The sequence below is a fragment of the Phyllobates terribilis genome, unplaced genomic scaffold, assembly GCF_046119375.1.
Source record: "Phyllobates terribilis strain yellow unplaced genomic scaffold, ASM4611937v1 Scaffold_13__5_contigs__length_258822181, whole genome shotgun sequence".
Lineage (NCBI taxonomy): Eukaryota > Metazoa > Chordata > Amphibia > Anura > Dendrobatidae > Phyllobates > Phyllobates terribilis.
In genome coordinates, this window is record NW_027362773.1 from 121,567,374 (window position 1) to 121,584,760 (window position 17,387).

Genomic DNA, 17,387 nt, shown 5'->3' on the forward strand with positions numbered 1-17,387 from the left:
ATCACCAGGCAATTCACTGCCCCCTTCTGGGGATTGGTGGGTTTCCTACTTTCAGTCCCCCACAGATCACAAATTTACGACCTATCCCGTTAATAGGTAAAAAGTTTTAATTGTTAGGAATGAATAACCTTTTATTATTAAAAGTTTAAACATCCAAATTACAAATTATAATTTTTTTCAGTATAGGAAATCTGGATCAAAGACTTGAACTGAAATTACAACCTAAGATCATACCACTACCTGTAATGAAAATGTAGTCATTAAGAGCACATATAAAGGATATTTTCAATGGGGTTTTCCCATCTCAGACATTAATGACTGATATTGAAATATCAGTCTTTAGGAACAGGCCACCTGTGGTCAGGACTACAGACACAGTCGAATGGGCTACTCAACACTGTTTCACTTTTATGGGGGTCATGGACATATTATAGCACAGCCCACTTGGCTATTTACATTATCCCAACTTCTGGAGGTACTGTATAAAGACAGATATTCCCATGTCAGGGAGTAAATGTCTAATTTAAGGTCACACTGCAGTAGGCTGTTTGACTTTCATTAGTCTTGCATGTGTCCAGGAAGTCCTGGACACATGTCCAGAGTAAAATTAGTTTATATTTGACAATAGTCAGCCAATTTGTCATGTGTAGGGTAATGAAATTCAACAGCCTCTTATATTAAAGATCCAAAGTTGAGTGCTGCTCTAGAACACTAATTAGAAAGGGCCTGAAGAATTGTTAAAAGGGAATGGTTTAGGGCCAATCAATGTGTTATGTGGGACTGTAAGCATTGAAACTGCAGAGTGGGGTCCCTGAGTACTCATCTTGAGACTGTGGGTGTTGGATGAGGACAGAGACCTGAAAATCAAAAGTGCTGAAGAGTTGTAATACAGTAAGCCGTGTGAGCTGTCAGGGGGGAGAGACACACTGTCACAGTTTGTCAGCCATTTATGGGTCAGTGTTAGTCTTCAATGCATCATTATTAGCAATTTATGGCACAGTAATGATGGCCACTGCTGGATGAGTGTTGGCCATTAATGGGTCAGTGTTGGTCATTGCTGAGTCAGTTTTGGCAATTGATGGGTCATTATAGGCCATTTATGGGCTATTATTAGCCATTGATAAGTCAGTGTTGGCCACTGCTGGGTCAGTGTTGGCCACTGATGGGTCAGTATTGGGCCATTGATGGGTCAGTATTGGCCATTGATGGGTCATAATTATCCATTGATTGGTCAGTGTTGGCCATTATTAGCCAATGATCGGTCAGTGTTGTCCATTATTAGGCATTGATGGGTCAGTGTTGTCCATTATTAGGCATTGATGGGTCAATGTTGGCCACTGATGGGTCAATATTCAATATTGATGTGTCATAATTAGTCACTGATGGGTAAGTGTTGGGCATTGATCGTTTTTTATTAGATATTTATGGGTCAGCGTTCATCATCAGACACATGCATACAGTGCTGAAAAGACATGGAAACAGCCTGGGGAAGACCCTGGAAGCATCTCTGACTCCCAGGTCACTGCCTAAAAGTGTGCCCATCATAAGTGATCCTTGGCGCATGCGAAGATGCCTCCCGCCATGCACCTGTCATTGCAGACTAGCAACAATCACCGTCCACGTCCTTGTCCCACTGCAGCATTCAGTTATCCCTACCCCATTCCTTGGAATGCAAGCGCAAGTATGTGACTCGCCCCCTGGGCCGTGGGGCACGCGGATCCGGGCGATAGGGGAACGATGGGGGTAGTAGTGGCGGCCCGGTCCCGCGGCTCAGGGTGGTCAGACCAATGGTAGTCTGCTATGTGCTTCAGATAATGTCCGACTACGCCACCCGTGGATTGCAGTTATTAGGAACCGCCGCTGCAAGGCAGTCCGCACGGGACTTGCTGTCCCGAGGTAGACGTGGTAGTCTTTTTATAAAACCAGTAGGGGGCGCTTTAGGAAGCGCAACTATATACAAGGGATTGACCGCTCTCAGTCCTCGGCCAGTTTTGGGAAGGGAATGGCTGCTCACAGTCCTCAGCCTGATAGGGGATGAGGGGCACACAGGTAACAGTCTCTTAACAATAATCAGTTCTCTGTACCCTGACGGGTAACTATGTACACAGGTACTTTGCTACTTACTAGTAGCGGTGTCCTCCATATGCTCCTTCTTCCTCCTCATATGGTTCTTCAGACCCGTCCGGGTCCTCTTGGCTCTCCTCATAGCCGCGGTGTTGTAGCTCTTCCTCAGTGAGCCGATGAACATGTAGGGCGTACGGTCCTTTTGCACCTACGTGGCGGGTAAAGGCGACCACATCGCCAGGGTACAAGTCACGGCCACGGTGTCCCTCAGGTAGATGACTCTCAACGTCCCTGCGGGTCACAAAGACGTCGCCTGCGGTTTCTGGGCCCCTGATGAACCCCCAGCCGTTTTCCATGTGGAATTTGACTATGGTCCCGGTGATTCGGGGACCACGGGCTGCTCGGGGGTCTTGGCGGGCCTTGCGTTTTTGTTCAGCACTCTGGGCCTGGAGCCGTTCCTCTCTGACGTGCCTCTCTCGTCGCTCCCGCTCAAAGGTCGCCAGTTGCTGATGACAGGCCTCCAGACGACGGACCGCGTCTGCCCGGGTCTCTTGAGAGAACCCCATCAAGTTCTCGCTGGTGGGGTCCCACGCAAATTGGACGTCCTCCAGTGGGGGTAGGGTGACCTCTACGGGTTCTTGAGCCGGTATCAGAGGCTCGCGCGGGGGCTGGGCCTTCCATGGCTGACTGCCGGTCACTTCCGCCGGCCACTCCAGCGGCAGTCCATCCGGACCGGTATGATGTGCCAATAGGTCCACGCCCAGCGATGGTATAGTGGGGGGACCTGATCTGGGAGCAGCGCCCGGGGGCACTCGGCCTTGCGACCAGGCAGGGGGTCTTTTGGCTGCGCTAGGTGGCAGTTCCATCCGGGACAGGGGCGCAGGCTTAGCGATGGCGCCCGGGTCATCCAGGCCTTGCGACCGGGCCGATGATGCTTCTTGCTTTACGGCGCCCGGGGTCAAGGGGCGTGGCGCCGGGCGGGGCGTGGCCGCGGTGCTCGCCGCTTAAGGCCTAGCTGGGAGCAGTGGCGGCGCGGCAACAGGTGCGGTGAGTGGGGCTTCGGGTGCTGCGACGGGAGGCTGGGGCAGGCTTGCGGTTGCTGGGCTTGGGGTGGTGACGTCCACTTCACTTGCCTCAGTCCTCGTGGCTCCCTCCGCGGCGTCGCCTCCGGTCCTCTCTCCTCCTGCGCCGTCCTCAGAGGCAGGCAAACCCCAGGGTACGGTTGAGGCCTGTCGCTGGTGGGTCTCGGCCTGCCAGGCCAGTTCCTCTCTCCACTCAGTGAGTGCACCCCGCTGCGCCCGGACCAACCTCCGCTCCAGGTCCTCCAGTGCAGCTTGCGCACGCTCCGGGTCTCTGGGGAGCTGCGCTAGGACTTCTGCTAGGCTGCAGAGCGGTTCGGCCTGCAGCAGGCTTCGGGCCAGGAGGCTGGTGCTGCTGAGGGCGTCCATCCCCGGGTGCGGTCTGTCTGGACTGATCCAGACCACCCCCTGCCCCGCAGTTTTCTTCTCATTCCGCTCCCATGGGGGGTGGTCCTGGGGCATTCTGCTGACAATCACTCTCAGGGGCAGCCCCCCCACATTGACGGACATTTCCACAGCCGTGCTCATGGTTGTTGGGGGCGGGCTTCCTCTTTGGCGCCATTCTGGGACCCGGCCCATGATGGGAGCCGGCCTCCTGTGGTCTTTTGGCGCGCACATTATGGCGCTCGTTCTTCTAGGGCGGGCGCCATCTTTAGTACAACGAAACAGTCTCTGTTCAGGTGCGCAGTACCCGTTGTTAGCAGGCACGAAATCCTGCCGACTACGCCAAAGCTGACTCGCCTCCTGGGCCGTGGGGCACGCAGATCCGGGCGATAGGGGAACGATGGGGGTAGTAGTGGCGGCCCGGTCCCGCGGCTCAGGGTGGTCAGACCAATGGTAGTCTGCTACGTGCTTCAGATAATGTCCGACTACGCCACCCGTGGATTGCGGTTATTAGGAACCGCCGCTGCAAGGCAGTCCGCTGGGGCTGATGATGAATGCAGCTGGGATGGTGTGACTCCCCACGGGAAGAGTGCGGCCCCAGGGCAGTGTAGTGGATGGTGGGAGTGATGGTGGTGAGAGTCCCAGTACCGGTAGTGTTGGAGGCGCGAAGGAGCACACAGACAACAAGTTACAGTCCAGGGTCTTTACTCACAGTTCATTTGTTCCGGGTCACTTCTGTCAGCAGTGACCGCCCGAGCCGTGCTGCGTCCACCAGGTGTGGGGCTCGGTCAACTCCCAGGCAGTTCAGGAGCATGGCACAGGACCCCCTTTAATCCTTTCTCTGGCCTACCTCACCAGTGACCCACTTTTGTCCAGCTGCCGCAGACTTGTGCGGTTAAACGTGGGCCCCGTCCTCCGCTGTCCTATATGGTGCCTTCCTAGCAGGTTTGATGAGGTGTCGCACCAATAGATGATCACGACGACCGGTCTTTGGCTGAGGGTAGTTTCTCCTCCACCAACTTGGGATCCGGTACCCTTAATCTGCCTGACCCTTCACCCTGGATTCTCGTGGGTTCTTAGGGTCCCTTCCACCTTCTTGTTCCTGAGCCCTTCTGTTTCTCTGTCTCTTCTTCTCCCTTTCCGTTCCTTCCTGTTCCTTTCTGTTCCGTTCTCTTGGAGCTGAGATGAGCCAAAATCTCAGCTCCCCTTCACCTCCTCCTCGGCCTCTCACTAGGCCCTCCTGGAGTAGAGCTCCTACAGAGCCTCTACTCCGTCTTCTCCTCTCTGGACAGAACTGAACTTCTCTTCTCCTAGAGCTAAGATGGTGCCCCCCTTTTATACCTCCCTCTGACCATGAGCCCAGGTGACCAGCAACCAATGGGCTCCTACCTACGCTCAGGAACCAACCCCTATCTGCCCCTACAGCACTGGGTGTTCCACCCCCCTCCCCACTCCAGGCAGGGACATAGTCGGTCGTGCCTGCACTTCCGTCTAGTGGGAGCACCGTTGAGCTGTCCCTCGGAAATGGTGTGTGTGTGCTGTATGCAGCTAACTGAGCCCTGGTCCATACTCCATCCTTACCTGGGAGTGGAATATGACACCTCTGGTCTGAGGTGCAATACCCCTGTAGCGGCCGAACCCTCGGGGCGCTACATATGTAGGCAGCCACCCACCCACCCCCAGGCTGCAATACTACACTGCCAAATTTTTGACAGCTGCTTCCACTTGAAATGTGGCCTTTTAGGCTCGTGGAGGCGGAAGCTTTTCACAACCTCATGCCGACGGCGGCAAAGTGTCCATACTCGGTCCCCAGGCGCCACTATATTTCCCGATATTGCCTCCGCCTTCCACAAGCACGGGTCCCACAACATTACCCGTGCCCTGCCCAGTGCACTTACTGGGAAGGACCGCCTAACCACAAACACGTGGATAGGTGAATGTGGCCAGGGATGGTACGGAGCCAGTCCACAACTTTTTTGGCTGAGAGTTGTATTTAGCTCGGTGAAAGGACTGGCATAGAGGGAAACCGTATCTACCCTGCGTGTCATTTCTCCCAGGAAGTCCTCTAAAGCTGCTTGCGCTTGAAATGTGGCCTGAACATTACTGCTGGTACTTTTCTATGGGAATTTGCTTGCCTCCTACCAGCCTGGAATATTTCCAGCAAACTATGGTACGACGCTATGGTATTAGCACTGCCCCCAGTACCAGTAGCGAAGCCATCCCCAATTTCCTTCTCAGGAATTTTATTTGGTAGACTGAGTGGCTGCCCAAATACATTTTCTCACAAAGGAGCTGAAGATAGAGTGGCAGTAGGTGCAAGTTTCTCCAGCCTGCTAGATATTAGAGGGTGAACAGCAGCACATTGGATCAGTGGTTAGCACTGAAGCCTTGCAGCGCTGGGATCCTGGGTTCAAATCCCAGCAAGGACAACATCTGCAAGGACTTTGTATGTTCTCCCCATGTTTGCGTGTGTTTCCTCCTCAGTAAAAAAGCAGCCATAGAGTGTCCAGGAACCTTCCCACACACTTTTCTTAGCCAGGACTGCTTCTCAGCAGTGTTGGACGGTCCCACCAGAGAATTCTCTGGTGTGCGTTGGCTTCTACCTCAGGAGAGTTCATGCTAGCGCTAACTTTGCAGCTGCTATGGGGCTTTTGAGCGGGTGAGAAAGGTTAGCCTTCAGAATCAAATCCTCTGGTGGGCACAATGTTTTTCAATCTGAAACACCTTCTCAGTGGGAGTTGTATTTCACCACAGCCATATTCTTTAGCTTGGTGAAAGGGCTGGCATAGAGGGAAACCGTATCTACCCCGGCTGTCATTTCTCCGTCACCAGGTTCCGCCCATTGTCACACACGACCATGCCTGGCTGTATGTTCAGCGGTGAGAGCCACAGATCAGGCTGCTGTGTTACAGCTTTCATCAACTCTGCAGCGCTGGGCGGTTTGTCAATTAGGCATTAGGCATGTTATCTTCAGGCACAGCCTGTTGCCGCTTGGCCAAGGCAGTGCTGCAGTGCTGTCAGCTTATGACTGATGTGATCATTTCGGAGATGGAGGAGGAGGTGCATGAGCTGAACAATGTGATTACATTTAGGTTAAATTGGTGACGCTGTTTTTTATACTAAAGAAAGATCCTATTGTTTCGTTTTTTTTACGTTATTTTTTAAGACAAATGCATTCACCGGGAAATGTCATTTTAACATTTTACAACCTTATCTGGCAATGTGGTGTGTGACACATCATCAGACACATCCTTTTTTATTTATGATGGAGGGACTCTGAAAATCATAAAGCCTATTTTTACAGGGACATCAGACGGCCCTTACTATTCTTAAAAGTCGGCCGTAGCTATTGTTAGAGAGCCATCAGCCGGCTATGCTTTGTTGTTCCCAGTATTAACAAGTGGGTCTCCTATACTGTTATTGCATATCCAGTGACTGCCAAAAATTTGGATGCAAGCCAATACCCCTTTGAAGAGACATAGAGGAGGGTCTCAATAAAAATAATGTTCCCATTATAAAGGAGCGGGTCTCCTATAGTGGTAATGCCCATGCTGTGACTGCAAGGGCTGCCAAAATTTAGGAAAAACCCCACTAAGAATTTAAAGACACATAGAGCAGGGCCACAGTAACAAGGTACGACATGTTCCCATTAGAAAGGAGAGGGTCTGCTACACAGTTATAGGGTATGCAGAGAGTCCAACGGCTGACCAATTTTAGGAAAAACACCACCAAGAATTTAAAGACACACAGAGCAGGGCCACAGTAACAAGTACGACATGTTCCCATTAGAAAGGAGAGGGTCTGCTATACAGATATAGGGTATGCAGTGAGTCCAACGCCTGACCAATTTTAGGAAAAAACACACTAAGAATTTAAAGACACACAAAGCAGGGCCACAGTAGCGACAAATTCCCATTAGAAAGGAGAGAGTCTCCCATAGTGTTGGCCTATGCAGTGAATGCAAGGGCTGCCAAAAATTTGGAGGCACTTCAATGCCCCTTGGAAGAGACGTGGAGGAGGGCCTCTTAAAAAAATGTTCCCATTAGAAAGGAGCGGGCCTCCTATACTTGTAATGCCCATGCACTAAGTGTATTGGCTGACAAACATTTACCCCTGGGAGGTATACGTGAACATACTGTATAAAAAAAAAATTTTCACGGGCATCATAAACACCCTTTAAAAAAATTATGTGGGTGTTGCATCACAGACCACGGTCACCCTGGTGATATGGTGGTGGAGGATGAGGAGAACCAGGAGGACAAGAGCAAATAGACAAAATCAGGAAGCGTATACCCATGTGTGGGTGTGAAAAGATGCATGGGAATGCACCTCCCAAGAAAAGACACTGGATTTGAGTTTATGTTACGCTGCTATCATTCGGTGGTGTTGAGAAGTCTGGCCCAATCCAGCCCTTGTTCATTTTTATAAGAGTCAGCCTGTCAGCATTTTCAGTTGACAGGCGGATGCGCTTATCAGTTATAATTCCACGAGCGGCACTAAAAACCCGCTCTGATAAAACGCAGGTGGCAAGGCAGGCCAGGACCTCTCCAAGGCATAGAGAGCCAGTTCATTCCACGTATCCAGCTTGGATACCCGATAATTATAAGGCACAGAGGAATCACGGAGGACGTTGGTACGGTCGGCAAGGTACTCCCTCAGCATCTTCCCAAACTTTGCACTGCTTGAGAGAGTACCCCGTGCCTAAGGGCCTGTGCGATGGGAGGATCTGAGAAAACTCTCCCAGAATTTTGACAGTGTTCCCCTGCCTCTGCTGGATTGAAGTTGTGTCTCTACTTGGTTGTCCAACAAAGTGTGCCCTCTGCCACCAGCGTTTTCAGATGGGAATTTTTTTAATAGTTCCACAACAAGGGCTTTCTGGTACTGCCCCATTTTTGTAGACCTGTCCGCCTCAGGAACAAGAGATATAAAGTTCTCCTTGTAGCATGGGTGTAAAAGTGTCACGAACCAGTAATGACTGTCACCCAAAATTTTGAGAACGCGAGAGTCATGGGAAAGACAGCGTAACATAAACTCAGCCATGTGTACCAGACTACTAACAGGCAAGACTTCTGTGTCCTCACCAAGAGGATGACTGACCATGCTCTCCTCCTCCTCTCTGTCCTCTGGCCATCCACGCTGAACAGACGGTATGACAGCTGTGCAGGTAGTACCGTCTATAGTGCATGAAACTAGCTCCTGTCCTTCCTCCTCCTCCTCCTCTTCCTCATTGTCACCCAATCCACGTTGGGATGAGATGAGGCTTGGCAGTGTGTAATAACCCTGTATGGTTCCTTGCTCCATCTCATCGTGCTCCTCCTGCAATGCATCCTCTTTGATTGTGAGCAGAGAGCGTTTCAGAAGACAGAGAAGCGGGAAGGTGACGCTAATTATGGCGCCATCGCCACCCACCATCTTGGTGGAGTCCTCAAAGTTTTGGAGGATGGTACATATGTCTGACATCCATGTCCACTCCTGAGGTCTTATGTGTGGAGTCTGAACTGAATACCGACGGCCTTGCTGGTACTCAACAACTGCCCTCTTCTGCTCACAAATACTTCCCAACATCTGCAGTGTAGAGTTCCAACGCATGGGGACATCACAAACCAGTCTGTGAGCCAGAAGCTGCAAACGCTGCTGAAACACTGCAAGGGCGGCGGAAGCTGTAGCTGACTTTCTAAAATGGGCACACAGGCGGCGTACTTTAACAAGCAGATCCGGCAGCTCCGGGTAGGATTTGAGAAACCGCTGAACCACGAGGTTAAGCACATGGGCCAGGCATGGTACGTGTGTGAGCTCGCCTCAGAGCCGCCACCAGGTTCCGGCCATTGTCGCACACGACCATGCCTGACTGTAGGTTCAGCGGTGTGAGCCACAGATCTGCCTGCTCTTTCAGAGCTGTCCACAACTCTTCAGCATTGTGCGGTTTTTCACCTAAGCATATTAGCTTCAGCACAGCCTGTTGCCGCTTGGCTGAGGCAGTGCTACAGTGCTTCCAGATTGTGACTGATGTGGTAATTTCGGAGATGGAGGCTGAAGAGGAGGAGGAGGCTGAGGAGGATGAGGTGAAGGAGCTGTAGACCGTGGGGCAACCCTGATTGACCTAGGGCCCGCAATCCTTGGCGTCGGGAGGACGTGTTCTCTCCCAAGGTCTGATTGGGTCCCGGCTTCCACTATGTTAACCCAGTGTGCCATCAGTGAGATGTACCATCCCTGCCCACAAGCACTTGTCCACGTGTCCGTGGTTAGGTGGACTTTACTGGTAACTGCGTTGTTGAGAGCACGGCTTATGCTTTGGGACACATGCTTGTTTAATGCGGGGACGGCACACCGGGAGAAATAGTGGCGGCTGGGGATCGAGTACCGAGGGATGGCTGCCGCCATCAGGTTGCGGAATGCTTCCACCTCCACGAGCCTAAAAGGCAACATTTCGAGCGCAAGCAGTCATGAAATGTGAGAATTTAGTAGTGTGGCCTGTGGGGCGTTGGCTGCACATTTGCGCTTGCGTTCCAAGGACTGGGGTATGGACAACTGAATGCTGCGCTGGGACAAGGACATGGACGTGTGCAATGACAGGTGCAGGGCAGGAGGCATCTTCGCATGCACCATGGACAGGGGACTGGCTTGCATGCACAACAGCGGAAGAAGCAATGGTGCCACCCGCAGACACTGTATCTGGACACTGGGGTTCGGCCCACAAAGTTGGGTGCTTTGCTGCCATGTGTCTGATCATGCTGGTGGTGGTCAGGCTGGTCGTTTTGCCACCCCTGCCGATGCTGGCCTGGCAGGTGTTGCAAATGGCCTTTTTGGGGTTATCGGCAGAGTCTTTAAAAAACAACCAGACTCGGGAAGACCTAACAGTTGTACTGGCAACTTCCTTCGTGTTGGTGTTACTGGGAACGGTTGCCTGCCTTCTGTCTGTGGCCACCACACTGCTTCTTCCTGCCTGTTGGGATGCTCTGCCTCCCTCCCACTGTGTGCTGCTGTCCTTGCTCTGCATGTCCTCCTGCCAGGTTGGGCCAGTTACTATATCATCCACCACCTCGTGTTCCACTTCCGCACCCTGGTCCTTCTCCTGACTTTCTGGCAATTGTGTCTCATCATCGTCCACCTCTTGTGACACTTTCCCACCGTCGCCTTCGTGTGACCGCGGCTGCTCAAATATTTGGGCATCGCTACACGCGATCTCCACTTGCCCCACTTCAAGTGGGCCGGGCGAGAGGTCCGAATCTATAAATGGAAAAGTGAACAGCTCTTCAGAGTGTCCAAGTGTGGAATCAGTTGTCTCTGGGTACTCGGCATGGTGGGAGGAAGGAGGATCAGGGTGAGAAATATGCGGTCCATGCTCACAGCTACTGAGACTTGACCGTGTGGAAGACAGGGTGGTGGTGGTGGTGGCTAAATGACTGGAAGCATTATCCGCTATCAAACCAACAACCTTTTGACACTACTCTGGGTTCAATAGTGGTGTCCTGCAGTGCCCTAGAAATTGGGACAGGAAGGTCAGGCGAGAAGATGTGGGTGTTTGTTGTGGCACAATTTCGGCTTTCCCACGGCCTTGTCCTCGGCCTCTGCATGCACCATTACCATCACGTCCAGTTACCTGTCCCTTGCCACGTGCCTTGCCCATTCTAACTGGAGGACAGTATCTTCCACGCTCACTACAAATGACTGAGTTTGGAGCGAACTTATATGTGATCCGTGTGATGGAGAAAACAGAGTTTTAAATACCTGGCCTGTAGGTAAGTAGTTTGAACAGCAAACTGCGTTGAATTGCTTCAATGACACGCTAAAGAAAATTTTTAATGGAGGCCAGAAATGGCAGTATTTTCTGACAACGTATATGTATATGTAAATAGCTGGATTTCTAGCGCTCTAATATGGACAGGACCTGGCTGTATCCTGCAGTGCCAACAAGCAAATGGAGCAGAAAAAATGGTGTTCTCTGGATTGCTTTTTAAGCAATAATGAGGATTAAGAACCAAAGAAAAGTATTCCTGGCCCCTGAGACCTGGGCCTTTGCATAGAAATATCTAACAGCAGCAGAAGGCAGAATTGGAATGGTGCCTCTTGTGCTATATGCACTGCAGTCTGCTATATACACTACCTGCCTGATATCTCTGCAGATGGATTAGTCCTCAGAAGGACTGTTTGTTAAGATGGATATGTGTAATGTACGTTTTTTCTCCCTACACTACCTAATACACGATCAAATCTCTCCCTGACACAGCAGCAGCTCTCCATACACTATCTGATCCGGAGTGACTGTGACGAGCATGGCGGCGCCAGGTCTGATATAAATCTGATGACGCTGTGCGGCCAGCCAATTGCTGTAATGCCCACAACCAACATGGCTACGGCATTACAGTGCATGGCAGGCCATCCCTGCATGTTCATTGGCTCTCTAAAGAGCGCCAAACATGCAGGGAGGGGACCTGAGTTCCTGCCCGAGCAACCCGGAAATACTCTGCGAGCACCAAGCATCTCGAGCAGTGATATGCTCGGGCGAGCACCGAGCAGTAGCGAGCATGCTCGCTCATCACTAATCATTATTAGCCTTTGATGAGTCAGTGTTGGCCATTGCCAGGCCAGTGTTGGCCTTTGTTGGCTCAGTGTTGGCCATTTCTGAGGCAGTGTTGGCCATTGATTAGTCATTATTAGCCATTGATGGGTCAGTGTTGGCCATTGATTGGTCATAATTAGTCAATGATGGGTAAGTGACGGCCATTGATTAATTTTTAGTAGTATTTAAGGGTCAGAATTGGCCATTGATGGATCATTATTAGCCTTTGATGAGCCAGTGTTGGCTATTGATGGGTGAGTGTTGGCCTTTGTTGGCTCAGTGTTGACCATTGCTGAGGAAGTGTTGGCCATTGATGGGTCATTATTAGCCATTGATTGGTCATTATTAGCCATTGATGGTTCAGTGTTGGCCACTGATGGGTCAGTGTTAGCCATGAGTTGGTTAGTGTTAGCCATTGATGGGTCATTAGTCATTGACAAGTCACTGTTGGTCATAGGTGGATCATTATTAGCCAATGGTCAGTGTCGACCATTAATGTGTCAGTGTTGGACATTAATGGGTAAGTGTTGGCTATTAATGGATAAATATTGGCCATTGCTAGGTTAGTGTTGGCCATTGATGGGTTAGTTTTGATTGCGTAGACCCCAGCCCATAGACAGAGAGATAATACTGTAGTAGTGTGAGTATACTGTTGAAGTTTCACTACACTCACAACCCAAAAAAACTACAATCATACCTAAATAAGTTTTTAAACATGCCAGGGATAAACAAATTAATGAGGAAATAGTTTTTCTGGAGAGGTTTACCTTTATTATTTTGAAAGAGTTGAATTTAATGAATACATCGTCATGACCTACTGACGTTCTTGCACAAAACAATTCTAGCAGAAGTGTAAAAATAAAACTCAAATCATTTTAGGTAAAAAAGATATATCCGGCAATAGGCTGTTATCCCAGATTTACGCCAACACATCACTTTATAGAAGCTTTATGCCGCCTAAGAGAAAGAACACACGCAAATGAGGCCTTCTCTACAAAGAGCCCAGCTGTATTCTGCTCCGCTTGCTCTTTGCACATCAAAGACAAGATTTTTAAATAATTGTACATTGTTTCTCTTCGGGCAAAATGACTACCTTGATGTGAAATGTTATCACCTCAAACGTTAAATGTGTTTTATCACCACAATACAGATAATACAAAAAAAATAAAAAATCCCGGATGCAAAAAGACATAAATGTCACTGTCTATTTGATGATTAAACAGCAAATATAGTCCAGTGCAATCTCACATAATAAGAGCATTTAATGGCTTATCCATGTTTTGCTCAATGTGGGCTAAGTTCATTACTAATTCTGCATTCTAACATTAACCTTTGCTGTACTCTAGCAGTTCTATATGCATCGTTGCTAGCACTGGGGTATTATGAAGCCCCAGGTACTGATGCAAAATCTCTCCCGGGTCTCACAAATTATTTTACTATTTATATTACATCTATTATCTTTCTGCGGTTCGGGAATAGGGTGAAAAATGCTATTAGCCAGCAATGGGTTAAATAATAAAAAGAACTTTTAGTAGGTAACTTACCTACCCAATGTCCACTGCTGCTACTTCGCCGCTGCTCCCGTGTTTGTTTACAGGTTGCAGCAGTGATGTCAGAATTAGAGAGCCCAACGCTGCAGCCAATCACTGAGCTCATTGGCTCTGCTGATGCAGGTAGCGGGGCTGTTGAGCTCATGATTGGCTGCAGTGGTCACATGTGCACATAGTTGTGAAGTTATTGCTGCAGCCTGTAAATAATCACAGGAGCAGCAGTGGAGAGTCAGCGATGAAACCAGAGAAGAAAAGTAACAGCTCTGGCCGAAGGGTTGAAAAGGCTATTCCTGGAAAACCACTTTGACTTTCAGTTGATTTTTTAATTTCAACTGATTACCCTTTCCAATTGGCGCTGCTCCGCTGATTTTGGAATGGTTTATATTTTTTCTTCTGTGCCCCTCTCTTGCAAAGTTATGTCCTCAGATAATGATGGTGTAATCCACTATATATGGTCTTTTTTATTTAGTAACAATTTTTAAGGTCTTTATAAGGGTGTGTGGATCACAGGATCCTCTGGGGTGAGTCTTTAGTGTAATTACTCTGTAAGCAATACCCCCTTGGTATAAACCATAAAAATTTCCATATGGTTTGTTCACCCCTAGTTGTAATTCCACCATTCAAGGGCTTTTTCGTTTCTTTAATCCCATATATACCACTATCAAAGCTGAGGCCAAAGTAAAAGCTTAACAGTTATCACTAAAAAACAATTTCGAGACAATCACCAGCTTTAATGAACACCATGATTCATCTTCTTGTTTATAGGTGGTTCCCAGAATCAGCTCGATGGCTTGTTCTCTCCGGTAGACCATCTAAGGCTGTAAGAGAGATGAAAAGAGTAGCCAAGTACAATGGAAAGCTGGAGGAGGCTGAGAAGATAACGCTGGAGGTATCTTCTATAACATTGTACATAACTCCATACAATTTAATTGTGCTATATCAAATTACTTAAAAGGAACCTATAAATCATACTAGTTGCATGACTATACTGGTAATTGAACAATAATAAAAATGAAACCATTGTGCCAGCACTGAGAAACTAAGAAACATGTAAAGCAGCCTGACAGAGCATTGGTCCTCATTATTACTCTCTGGAAGGTACCACCTTCCTCTCCTTGATTGACAGTTCCATCCTCCATTACGTCAGGTATTTTAAAGACAATCAAGGAAAAAAAAGTGGCTCCTGGTAGGGAGTAATGAAGAGGACTAATGATCTTAAAGTGCATTGTGACACCCCCATTGCACTTCCAGACTGATTTTGTTTTCAATGTTCAATTCTCACCACTGGCAAACTGGTTTCAAACTATACAGCTATTGCTCATATTGTTGTCCAGTGATCCCTACAGCTACACAACTAGTTATATTGTTAAAATCATCCTAACTAGAGATGAACAAATCTATTTGATGCAGATAAAATTTGTGCTGAATTTGTAGGAATCTGCTGAACCTGGTGAATTCAAACAATTTGCAACTCACTTTGTTTGAAACATCTAAAATGGCTACCACTATTTTACAGATTGCAGAAAATTGCATAAGGCAGAGAAAGCATATTTGACTTCAGGAGTGGCCAGGCGAGCTTCTCCATAATGCTTTGCAGCCATCATATCACATGGTGTAGCACAGTCAATCAGTAGGGACTATAATAGTCTGTATAAAAGCTGAGGCAGGAAATGCAGCAGCCATTTTTGGGGCGATCTGGATAGTGAGAGGACGTCATAGTTCACAGCTTAGACATAGAGATAAGGAGAGAAAGCATACAACATTGAACAAATTCTATAGATAATTCTATAGAAGTGAACAACAGTTACCATCCATTTACCCATAATTATACATGTTGAGGCCACTCTGACATTACTAAGGTTGTTTTTGTTAAAGTGATTAAAAGGCATTGGATTCAGTAATAGGAGACCTCAGAGTATTACACACGTCTTACCAGGGCAAACAGAATACTTCTAATTCATGGTGAAATGATTTGTGACATATCAAATTTTGGGGTAAATGTTTTTCGAAGCTGGCAAATTTGAATTTCAAAATATTTGCTCATCTCTAGTCCTGCCAGGTTCCCTTTGGGCGGTACAGGAAAAAGAAGCCATCAGCTCTTCTAACATAACTGTTTCAGTAAATACCTGGAACAATGTCAGGATATCTTTTTCTTAGAGCTGTTCCATTTCTCTTTTATGCCTCGTGAAAATGTATTATCATTGTGAGGGGTGTCTTTAACATGCGCAGACGCTGACCAATCAGTGGTGACAGTGTTGGTCTGTTTGGTACACACCTCATTAACACCCAGTTGTTAATTTATTCATACATTTTCCTAACGGAAATGATGAGTTCCAAGAAAAGTTGACCATGATTGTTCTACACTAGAGTTATCTACTAAACCAGTCAAGTCAGAAAAGCTGACAGTAAGGGCTCGTGCATATGAACATAAAAATCAGACGTGTGCTGTCCATCTTTTTGGCCTGCAATAATTGGATGGCACTCGCCCACTCATGGGGAACATCAGACTGCTCTCGGATTACATCTGAGTGCCTTCTAATTTTCAATGACAGACTGAATGGAGAAACTTTTTTTTTTCTCCACATCTGAGAAAATTGGATCATAAATAAGATCGATTTTCTCGGATGAGAGAAAATTGGTGACATGACCCTAGCCTAACCGAGATATACTGGACATAGACCTCATCCACCACCTCATGGTTAGAGCCAGCAACTATAACAATATAGTATGCTCTGTTCTGAGTTCTTGAATTCTGATCTGTCTGATGGTTCTGTACAGACTTATATATGAGGCATTATCTGATATTCTCTTCCCATTTAAAAAAGTGTCCAGAACAGCCAATAATTGAAGACAAATGAGCAAAAAGCTGCAACCAATCTGATCCTTTTGTGTTGTTCTATTATACAATTGTGAAGTACTAGACGGTATTACAGATCTTTTTACAGAATGTGATCTTCGGCATTTTTAGGTCTTCTAATCATCTTATTCATTCTCACAATAGTCGCTAAAGGCTGACATGGTGAAGGAGATGGCTTGTAGCAATTCATCCTACACAGTTATGGATTTGGTGCGAACTAGCACTGTGCGGAGAATTTCATTTGCTCTGAGCGTTGTATGGTAAGCAGACATTGCCTGGTGTCAAGAATTGAGAAATCTGTGCATTTCTTAATGCGGAAGGCCTACTCTGTTAAGGGTCAATTATAATGTCTCTTTATGTACAGGGCTATTCTGTAGCAATAGTAATAGTTATGGAAAATACCACTTAAGCCAGACCAGCAACAAGTGGTAGTAAAGGTAATCTTCTAGGATGCAGTTACTGAGCTGGCACAGCTGTAATTTTCTGAAATGCAAAAATGCCTTTTTAACCCATTTCAGTCATCAGCCATACACGTACAGTACAAGTCAGAAGCAGGTTTATGGAGCGATCTCATGGGGTGTGTTATAGCCGGGACCTGCCTCTAATGGAAGCGCAAAGCTTCAAAAGAGACTGCGATTTTTACTATTTACAGCAATGCTGTGGCACTGCTGTGTATATCACAAGCGATCAGACGATCACATATCCAAGTCCCCTAAGGGGACTAACAAGTAAAGTAACAAATTAAAAATAAGGGTAAAAAAAAGTTCAAATTGTGCCCTTTTTTTCCCCTATTAAAAATAAGTATAATAAAAAAAAGAAAAACACACATATGTGGTATTACCATGTTCAGAAAAGTCAGATCTATCAAAGTAGAAAAATAATTAACCTGATAC

General features: G+C 47.7%; 1 protein-coding gene across 1 annotated transcript in view; it reads left to right on the plus strand.

Moving 5' to 3' along the window:
• LOC141174579 (solute carrier family 22 member 6-A-like) overlaps positions 1–17,387 on the plus strand; it is a 93,539-nt gene that overhangs the window by 40,951 nt on the left and 35,201 nt on the right. The window contains exons 6-7 of the mRNA XM_073659517.1: positions 14,403–14,526; positions 16,639–16,754. Of these exons, the coding sequence (XP_073515618.1) occupies positions 14,403–14,526; positions 16,639–16,754 (240 nt within the window). The remainder of the gene's footprint in view (positions 1–14,402; positions 14,527–16,638; positions 16,755–17,387) is intronic.